The 10,155-nt window shown below is 39.3% G+C and overlaps 1 protein-coding gene across 1 annotated transcript in view; it reads right to left on the reverse strand.

Moving 5' to 3' along the window:
* Positions 1 to 7,445, reverse strand: part of PXK (PX domain containing serine/threonine kinase) — a 25,003-nt gene extending 17,558 nt beyond the window's left edge. The window contains exons 1-4 of the mRNA XM_009078125.1: positions 7,401 to 7,445; positions 6,677 to 6,724; positions 1,950 to 2,136; positions 3 to 25 (exon numbers count right to left, since the gene is read on the reverse strand). Of these exons, the coding sequence (XP_009076373.1) occupies positions 3 to 25; positions 1,950 to 2,088 (162 nt within the window). The 5' untranslated portion in view covers positions 2,089 to 2,136; positions 6,677 to 6,724; positions 7,401 to 7,445. The remainder of the gene's footprint in view (positions 1 to 2; positions 26 to 1,949; positions 2,137 to 6,676; positions 6,725 to 7,400) is intronic.
* Between the last annotated feature and the right edge of the window lie 2,710 nt (positions 7,446 to 10,155).

Genomic DNA, 10,155 nt, shown 5'->3' on the forward strand with positions numbered 1-10,155 from the left:
AGAACATTGAGCTGTAAGGCAATTTCTGGGAAGAAAAAGGAGGTGGGGGGGAAGAAAAAGATTTAAATGTTTGTAAGAGATTATATAATATAATTATCCCCATATTAGGGAAGGTTCAGTGCCAGAAAGAAGCCTGCAGGAATTCAGACTAAAAGTCAGCAAAATCACTTCAAAAGGAAATCAGATAAAAACACAGTTAAAGGGCATTTGCATTTTTAACCTGCTAACTCAAATCCAGAGAGAAAACAGAAACTGCACTGCTTGGAAAAACTTAGCTTACCAGGCTGCCTTCTATCTGTGCTAGATCTACATTTCCAAGCCTAAAGCCAATGTTCACAGCTAAGATTTCCCACACTAGGTGTACAAAACATTATGAAATGTTTCTGCTGTACCTATAAAAGTACTAACATTTACATCTCTTTAATGTGCATCCATATTGTTCTCCCTACATGTAATTAATGTAAACTAATCACTTCTGTTTCACTATGTGTTAATCTGCCCCTTTCTATGCAGGCAAAGGTATCTGGCCAGTTATCATGAACCTACACACATTTTGGGGGGGTCGAAGGGAGGATACCCATCTGATTACTGAATTCTCCCACAGCTGGGAACACAACTGGTTTATTCATGAAAGGACTTGAAGGGAAATCTCAATGAGAAGTGGTGACAGCAGGGGGAGAAAGGGAATCATGCCAACAAGAAATTTCCTCTAGCATGGCTTATCTTGGCATAGAAACATAGCAAAAAGGTAAGGATGCACAGATCTCTCTGCACTGTGTCTTCTCTCTACATAAATATGCTAGGAAAAAAAGAGAGAACAGCGCAATAAATACAGTCTCACTGCTCCAGTATTTAAGAAGTGACAAACTGATGGTGTCTCCAAAGGCCATAGACAATGATATGGGTGCTACTAACTTCCCAGCAACTTGCAGAAAAAAACAATCTTGATGAAAGTGCTCCAGATTAACAGAGAAGTCACAGTGTCTCCTAGAGGATCTAAATTGCTTGCTCAGCACTAGTCAGACAAGCTGCATCGTTACAGAGTTACTAATAATTTACAACTCCTCCACAGCTTATCATAAACATCCAGGAAATGTTCTTTGCACTTTGAAGCTGAAGACACAAGAATGTTACATAAAGGGAGAGAAAAAAAAAAGTGAAAAGGAAGCAGTGAGTTCCTGCTTCAGCAGGCTCTGCTTGTATGAAAACAAGCTTTGCATTCTGCAAAGGGTTGGTTTGACTATGAACTAAATCTGTGGAGTGGGTTTACCACTAAGAGGAAGTTTTTTTCAGTCTGTAAGACAAATATTTAATGATATCCCATGGCTGAAGCTGAAGTAAGACAGATTCAAAGAAGAAATATTCAGTAATGAAGAGAACTGATCACTGGGCTATCAGTTTAAGGGATGTAGTGATTTTCCAGTATTTGTGGGAAGATGGTGCCTTGAACAAGTACTCAGCCTTGCTCAAACAATTAGTACTAGGAAGTCTCACACCCCAAAGTGGTAGTGGGAGCTAGACAAGATAACCACAATTGTTCCTGTTGAAAGCTGCAGTGTTCAGAAGATCAGCTGTTTTAACAGAACACAGAGCTGACACACTTAACTCCACCTTACACTCTGACAGACAAATGATTTCCCAACACTTTGCATTCAGCATGCATTGTGAAAAGGCAGACATCACTCTCGCCAACCCCCATCCTTCAAGTGCTGCTTATATACATCTTGACCCTCATCACTCCTCTGTGAAATGACTCAAATATTTAGATTTGACAATCACAGCATGATCCACACACAGAGCTGGAGAAGCTTTATCATAAATAATCACACACACAGTATGGTAATTTTGAAGGTTGTTCCCCCCATGCTCCAGTGTAGATCCTTGCCAGCATTCATGGAAGATACACATTCTGAAGTCATACTGTGATGCAATTTTGTGTTTCTACTTACCAGTGTAGTTTACAGAATAGCTGTTTGGGTCCAAGAATTTCTTTACCAGTTCACAGTTAGACAGTATGTGATGGGTAGTAATTACATCCAGATAGGCCTGGAGTCCCTTCTGTCTTTCAGCTATGAATTCCCGTTCCATATTTCCAATCAATTTTTTGGGAGGAAGAGGTAGACTTAGAGTTGAGATCTTGAAAAGAGAGGAAAAATTACTAACCTTGCTCTCAAAATGCCTCAGGGATATACATTAGAAACACAGAAAGTGAAAGGCTCCCAGCAGCAAGCTAACTGCTGGATAACTCATTTTGTACTGTGTATATACAAGCTTTTCTATTTTCCCCAAGTACTGTTATCAGAGTGAGCCAGTCAGATGACAGCTCACATCCCACTGTGAAGAGATTAGTAAGTGCAACGACACTGAAAACACAAGGAGACAAAGTTTTGCTAGCCAGTGACACATTTAAGATCACTAGGCAAAACTTTCAGATAGTAAATGGCTACAATTTTCAGCCAGGCCCTTTCTATGCCATACCTCTGCCAGCACAGAAACAATTCACACCTTACCCCTTTCTCTGCATAATTTATGCTTTCTTATTTCATGAAGTGCAGGTTCATAATTTTCCCTTACCTCTATGCCTTTGTCAGTAATTTAAAGCCCTTTCTGTCAGTATTTTATATCTGTAATTTCAAATATGGTGCAACACTTCCATTTCCTTTCTGAATTTGTTACTGCACATTTTTTAAAAATCTATATGTCTTTCAACTCAGAAATAGCTGCAATCTATCAGTGGATGTACGGTAGTTGTTTTATGTTGACATAAGTGATCCAAAACTTAAGAAAAAAATAAAATCAGAGAAATGCTTAGAAATAGGACAATGAAAAAATGTACAGAAATTCAAAGCCTTATGTAAGTCAGATCAAAGAGATCATCTTTAGTGTTTACATTCAATTACGTCATTCAAATTGCCAGAATACATTTTTCATGTTGTTAACACATCGTTGTCCTGCAGATCAAAGCACCTGCCCTGGGTAAGCCAAATCTCCATGGGAGATATCTTTAAGAATTGTGTGTTGCAGGAATCAATTACACCAGATGCAATAACCTCATTTCTAAAGCAAACAGTTCACTGGGGAGAGTTTCGGTGTTTGAGCAACTTTCATTTTAACTAGTGGAAAAGGTAAAGGATTAGTCCAATCAAGTGGGGCAGAAGCAGCATTCCCTTTACCTTTTACTCCTTCATGGGAACACAGGAGTTATCCCCTGCTAACTTTAGCACTTCTCCTATTTGCCTGATTTCTGACTGCAAATTAGGGGCTGAAAAAGAACTGTACTGTGTCTGAACTACAAAAGATGTCAATAAATATCATCCTATCCACTAAGCAGTTTTTAATGCTCTTTTACACCCAAGGGGAAAAAAAATATCCAGGAATAAACCCAATAGCAACCATATACCACTTACAGCCACTAACTCACCGAATTGGTTTTAGCACCAGAGGGAAACAGAACTCTCCTCTGGCAGACCACTCTTACTTCCATTCAAAACCAAGTTTCTAAACAAAACCTCAATCCTTTTCTGGTATTACTCACTTAAAAAGCATGTCAGATCATAATCACCTTTACCTTCTTGACCTGACAGCTAGCTACCATCAGAGAGAAACTGACTCTAATTCAGACATATCCAAACCACTATTATTTGTTTTAGAACCTATAAATCAGACATCTGCTATTTTTCAGCATAAAGCAAGTCGGGCCCAGGTTTTTGTAGTAATCTGCCAAAACACACAGCACAGTGAGAACACTGTCTACCACAGAAGAACACCTCACTGAGGTCCTGACCTTGCAAAGACCCCACATTCTTTCAAACACAAGGGGTCCTCCAGCTCACCACTGGAGCCAGGATGGGCTTCACCACGGAACAACCTGGGAATTAACATTCTTATCTTCAAACCACAGTCTGCTCAGGAATGTCTGTTCAAAGGCTGCAATAAAATGCTTCACAAAAGCCAGATATCTTGCTGTGAATTCCAGTACTTCCAGTACCAGTACTGCACTTGACAAAACAGAAGAGCAGCCAATGATCTCCACACATCTCTGTCAAATAAGCAAAGAGAAGAAACGCAGAAGGGACTGGAAGAAGCTTTTCAATCCAGCACAGTTGAGAATTCAAGGAATCTGTCTTGTCATTTTCTGATACAGATCAGGGTCACAGGTATACACCTCTCATTTTCCAAGGTATTTGGCAGGACTGCATTCCCTAGCCTAGACAGGTTGACATTCTCTATCCTTACTATTACTATATAGGTAGCACCAGATTAACAGCAGAAAATTTGCATTCCAGCTCAGCTGCAGCTGTGTTCGAACACAACCACCCAAACCAACAGAGAGGTCAAGGATGTCACAAGAACCTGAAGAACTTGGGGCTTTACATCCAAAAGAACCTCCAGCAGTTTTTCTAGCAGCATTTTAGTTTTGAAGGAAGAAGATCAGGATTTGGTATTGGTCCTTGATTTATACTGTTTGGAGGGGAGATGGGGGGATTTGTTTGGAGCTTTCCTTGTTTGTTTACTCTCACTTCAATATACACAAGACCAGAGTTTAAAAACAAGTCACGGGACCTGAATGTTGTGGTGGAATATTGTTGCTTATTGCTGCTTTCTGGGTGGAAAGAACTGAGGAGTATTGCGTTGTCTTAATGGTTGAGAAAACTTCAGCTCCAGCATCACAAAGAGCAATTTATAAAAGCTCCAAAACAGTGGGAGAAATGAGCAATTTCTCACCAGTGCTTCTCACCAGCTACTGCTGGCTGTCTCTCCAGCCCTAGCATGCAGAGCTAGGCTGGAGAAGCAGTGGAGTTTGTCAAAAGCAGAGTTGTGCATCTTTGATAAAGGCTTAAAACTCTCTTCCCGCCCATCTGCTGAGCACATAATGAAGAATTACACCTCTTAGTATTTTCTGGTTCATACAGAGAGCCACCCATGCAGAGATGCAGAGATACATCTTTGCCTTTCCAGACTGCGGAAAGCACACACAGGAGTTTAACATCAAGGGATGAGCAGTAGTTTTCATTGAAGGAGTGAGTACTAAAGAGCAAGGCCTGCTAATTCAGCCACACTCTCATATCCTCTCATCCAAGTTAGAGGTATGTTTTGATAATTCTGTTTGATGCCTTCCAGTCATCCAAGAAGCTGATATTTTTGTCCCAGATCTTGGTCTTCCTCTTGTTTCAAATTCCCCATTGTCCCACTCTGCGAGTTGCTGTCAGATAATTTCCTGAACCCTCCACTTTCATCACCTCTCAGACAGAAAAGGCCTTTGTATCTGAACTCCATCATACATAACCTATTTACCTTCACTTTCCAGACCTTCCACCTAGGCCTAACCTTGCATTACCTGTCATTTCTGAATGTTAAGTCTTGAAGGTCCATTGCCTTCTCCAGTAAAGCTGCCTCATTTGAAAGGTAAATGAGAAGGCAACAAAGTTTTTCATGCCTTAACATATCCTATTCCCCATGGTTAAGAGGAGCTTGTTATATAGGTGGCTGCAAAAGTGAACTCTTTCTTCTTTATAAAACTTCCTCAAAATTCTCCCTCTGTGATCTCTATCAAAACTTGACTATGGTTATGACCACAATGACCCCTAGGTACTGTGATGACTACTACCATCTCATCTCCTTGTGTTCCCATGGGTGTTTATCTAATTTTAAATCTTGGATGTCTCTGGAGCAGAAGACATCTCTGTATTGCATTTATTCAGCACATGACAGAGGAGGTTTCTAGGTCAGGATAAAAGTTCCTATGTGGTAGTGCACATTCAACAGAATAATTCCTCAAGGCAATCATATTGCATTTGCTGCATTATGACTGATTTGTCCCCCCATCCACCTTCAGCACAGAAATCACAGCAGACTATCAGTGCACTATTTCAACACCCTTACAGGGTTTTGCTCACTGAGGTTCATCAAGGAGATAGTTAATTTGATCGGGGAGAGAGGGGATGTGGAAGTAGCACCAAGCTCTGGAATCCATGCAACATTTAACAAAGTGAAAAATTTCAAAGCCACAAAAATCTATGCTCAAATCCTATCATTCACTTTTGATCCTATTTGCCCTGTACTATGGAAATCTGTGCAACGAGTTTCACTCCTATAGATGCAAATCACTGCTGCTTCCCCCTGCTCCCAAACACACTCCTGTACCCTGCTTTTTCCCACACAAACTAAAAAGAAATAATTGTCCTAAAAAGCAGAAGAAAACACACAGTAAGTCCAGTGTTTAACCAAGGAACACTCCTCAGCGATACAGAAAACCATCACATGATAAGCAGCATCTGGTAGTGCTTTTAGACAAATATAAATAATGAGACACATAGCACTTCAATGCTGAATTTAAAAGGTTGGTATGTGCCTTGGCTTTCCCCGAATCAAAGGAGGAACAAATGATAACACATAAACCGGAACAAGTCACAGCACTGAAGGGACAGATTCAGCATCTGCCAATTTCCTCTATTTATATATAAATTGATCCTTTTGACACTAAAATTCAGTTTCACAAGAGGAAACATAAGAGATAAAAAAAATACACATGTGAGTTATATTTGAAGTCCCACTTTCTCTTTACAGCTATGTGAAATTGTGTTTCTTCTTCACTGCACTATATAAAAATATCACAAGCCATTTTAAATATATCCTTCTGATGAGTTTATATTTATACATCAAGGGTGAAAGTTACCTGCAAGCTGTTATTGAGCAAGTCAAAGTCACTGTATCGTCTCACAATCTGCAAAATAAAAGACAAAGTTCAGAAAACAAATGACTTTTTCGATTAGCATTTTACTCCTCAAAATCCTATCAGAGAAAAGCAATTCCCATTTAAAATCATCATCATCTTTTAACAATTTTTGTACAGATGCAGAACTGCTGAATTTATGTCACACTGCCAGAGAGCAAGGAAGAGTTTTTAATCACATCTAGGCCAGAAAGAAAATGCATTTCTGAGCATCTTAACAGCATTATCTTAAAAAAGCTTAAAATCATATTTGTGAGGAAAGTTCTCTGCAAACAAAGCATTTTTGCCATATTAGATGCAACAACTTTTCATAGCCATTTTCATTACTACCTCTTGGTTTCATTGGCCTTGTATCATCAAGGCTGTGATTTTAGCACTAAGGAAGGCAAAGTGGCATGTGGGATTTTAAAATTATGGTACCAACACACAGTAGTGACACGTGACAGGCAGTTTTCCCTGGAATATTCAGAACAACATGCCTTCAGTAGCTGGCAGCAATGCTACTTTTCTCTTACTTTTTGACCAAAAGTATTCAAGTACTTCAAGTTCTCAATGCCAAATCAACATTTCTCTTTCCAGCTCAAATTTTAAAAGCTAGGAAAAGACAGTTTTCAAACCCTTCCTAAAAAGGCATCCTGGTTACACAACCCACAGCTTAAGAAATTACCTGCCAACTGTTTTCTGCTGAAACTCCTCTCTGAACACGGATTATGTATTCCTAATAAAAGGAAAAAGTTGTTAGAAATGAGAACTAAGGAGCTGAAGAAAGTTATTAGGTACTTCTCCAAATATGACCATTAACATTCAGAAACAAAACTTCAGACCCAGCACCCAGGGGAAGGTTTGCTCAGACCCACCCCTAGCAGTTGTCTCTCTGCTTCCCAGCACAGAAGACAAGGAGAGGTCCAGGAGCTTTCACACCTGTGTAGCACTTTAACCATTTAATTTAGTTACTGAAAAAGACAGTAAAAGCAGACTCAGCACACATCTGTCCCAACATCTCCTCACCCACCTCCAATACCTGACACATAACCCCAGGAATTACTGACAACACCATAACACAGTAAAATGCCAATAAATACCCACAGCTGCCCAACCTCTAATTATTTTTGTACTAGAAAGGTTACCACAAAAGCTTTGGAATGTGCTTGAGTAACTAGAACATATCAGTTTCTCACGATGGTAATTCTTCATTTATAATGCATGCTTAATGTTAAATATTTATATAAAACTATGCAGATATATCTAAACCTCAGTGAGCCACTTTTGAATTTTAAGCAGTAATAACTCTCCCACCACAATTACATTCATAAAGCACAATTCTTCTCAGTCTCTTCATTTCAAGCTCCATTGTACCTTTTGTAGACTAATACCTGGGCACAAATACCTGGTCAATAGAGCAATATCACTGAGATTTATCCAATTATCTCAAAGATAGATATAAAATATTTCTCATGCCTACTCAGACAAACTTTAAGGAAGCCATGACTTTGTTCACCCCTACTGTGTTTCAATTTGAAAACAGCAAAACAGCTCTAAAACCACTTTTGACATTTCAACAATCATAAACAAGGCAAGTCCTTTTCCTAGAAATCCTATAATCTCCACTTTAGATATTGTTTAATTAGTATGGAAATAAAATTAATCTGGGCTAAGTGTAGTAACAGATACTTCTTTGCCATTTGCAAAGCTCTATAAATGCAGCTCTTTTGAAAGTCTTATTACTCAGATAATCCCATGGCCACACAATTTACATCAAAAAACATGAAAATGGAGAGCCAAAAAGTAAGGTGCTGCCTGAGAAAATACAACTTTCAACACTGAGGAGAGTTGGAGAGTACCCAGAGTCCAGCGAGGGGGAAAGGCCATAATGGAACTTGAGTTTTTAAACTTCACTTCTAATTGTATCAGTGTGACACTGTGTGAGAGGACAATGCCCCCAGTGCCTTTCAACACATTCATCTTCCCTGGCTGGGGTGGCAGGACCCTCAGAGGGCCAAGGATGCCCCCAAGGCTCCCCAGGGAACATGCTGAGTCACACTACACAACCCAAAGTAAGAACGAGAAATTCTAAGCCAAACACAAATCCAAAGCACAGCTCAGAGCATTCCCAGGCTGGAACATGCAAAACGCTCTCTGCACTCGTGCCCACCCTGTCCCTGCCTGCAGTGCAGCAGCACATGATGCATCAGTTGTCATCCAGCTCAGATGACTTCATCACCCTGCTACAAACTTTCAAAAGTGTTTTATGGAAAGTGCTGAACGATTTTTTTATTCCAAATGCCACCTAATCTTGCCAAGCTGCTCACATCAACAGGAGTCTTACACAAACAAAAAAGGTCTGATCAGTGTTATGCACGATTTTTTTTTCAGATGTTGAAATTAATGCTGCATTCCAAATCATCCTGAATAAACAATAATGAAACAGCAACAAATAAACAAAGGCATTTCCAGCACCTTGTGTTTAATACCAAATTTGCCCATTCTGTAACAATAAGTCTGTATGACATGTACCTGAATACCAACTAGATAATTCAATTAACTGAGTGTTTGATACATGAAGTATTATGAATTGGGTTCACAGTCAAAAATCCACTAAAGACATTAATTAGCAATTCTTTCAGGTACTGTGAAGTATATTCTGGTTTTGGAAGTTGCCTTCCAAACCCCACAGAACTAATACTCCTCTTTCAAACGAAATGAAATTAAAAGCTGTTACACTGAAAAACATATAATTGGATTAAAAAAACCAAACAACATGGGGCACATCAGAGATTCCCTCCACAGAATTAAATTCTCACTCAATACCTACCGACATGAAAAGTAAGTAGTATAGACCAAGAATTATGACTATTCCAGACAAAAGGCAAAGGCAACACCTATCAGTTGGCATTACCTTGTGTGTTCAACCTTAACTAATCCAGAATTCATTTACTGATATTTTTCCAAAGCACAGTGCTGCTGAAGTGAAAATCCCCTTTCACTGTCCAAAACTCACTTCAAATATCCTTTACAATCAAAGCTGTCAAGTATCTGTAGCAAGTTTGAATCATTCAGCCTTTAGAAGAAACTCAGTACTAGTCAGCATGAAAACCAAAGTGATTTAAAACACTTCCTGTCCTACCAGCTTAGTTGGTAGTGACAGAAATCCAAGATGTCACAAACCAAAACACGTAACTGTTACACTAGAACTAAAGTGGCTGTTTTCAAAAAGTCAGCCTGACATGCTCCCTCCATAGTCTCTTCTCTTACCCATTTGAAATCCTAATTACAGGATCTTCCTGCAAAACAAGAAGCCCAAATCCTTGTAAGTAGCAATAAAAATCTACAGAGCCAATTGCAATTCAACCAGTGTAGTTATGTTTGGAAACTGTGAGAGAAACCAATTAAAGGGACACCTGGAAACCAATATTCACCACTAA

This window comes from Acanthisitta chloris, unplaced genomic scaffold (assembly GCF_000695815.1).
Source record: "Acanthisitta chloris isolate BGI_N310 unplaced genomic scaffold, ASM69581v1 scaffold30647, whole genome shotgun sequence".
NCBI classification, from domain to species: domain Eukaryota; kingdom Metazoa; phylum Chordata; class Aves; order Passeriformes; family Acanthisittidae; genus Acanthisitta; species Acanthisitta chloris.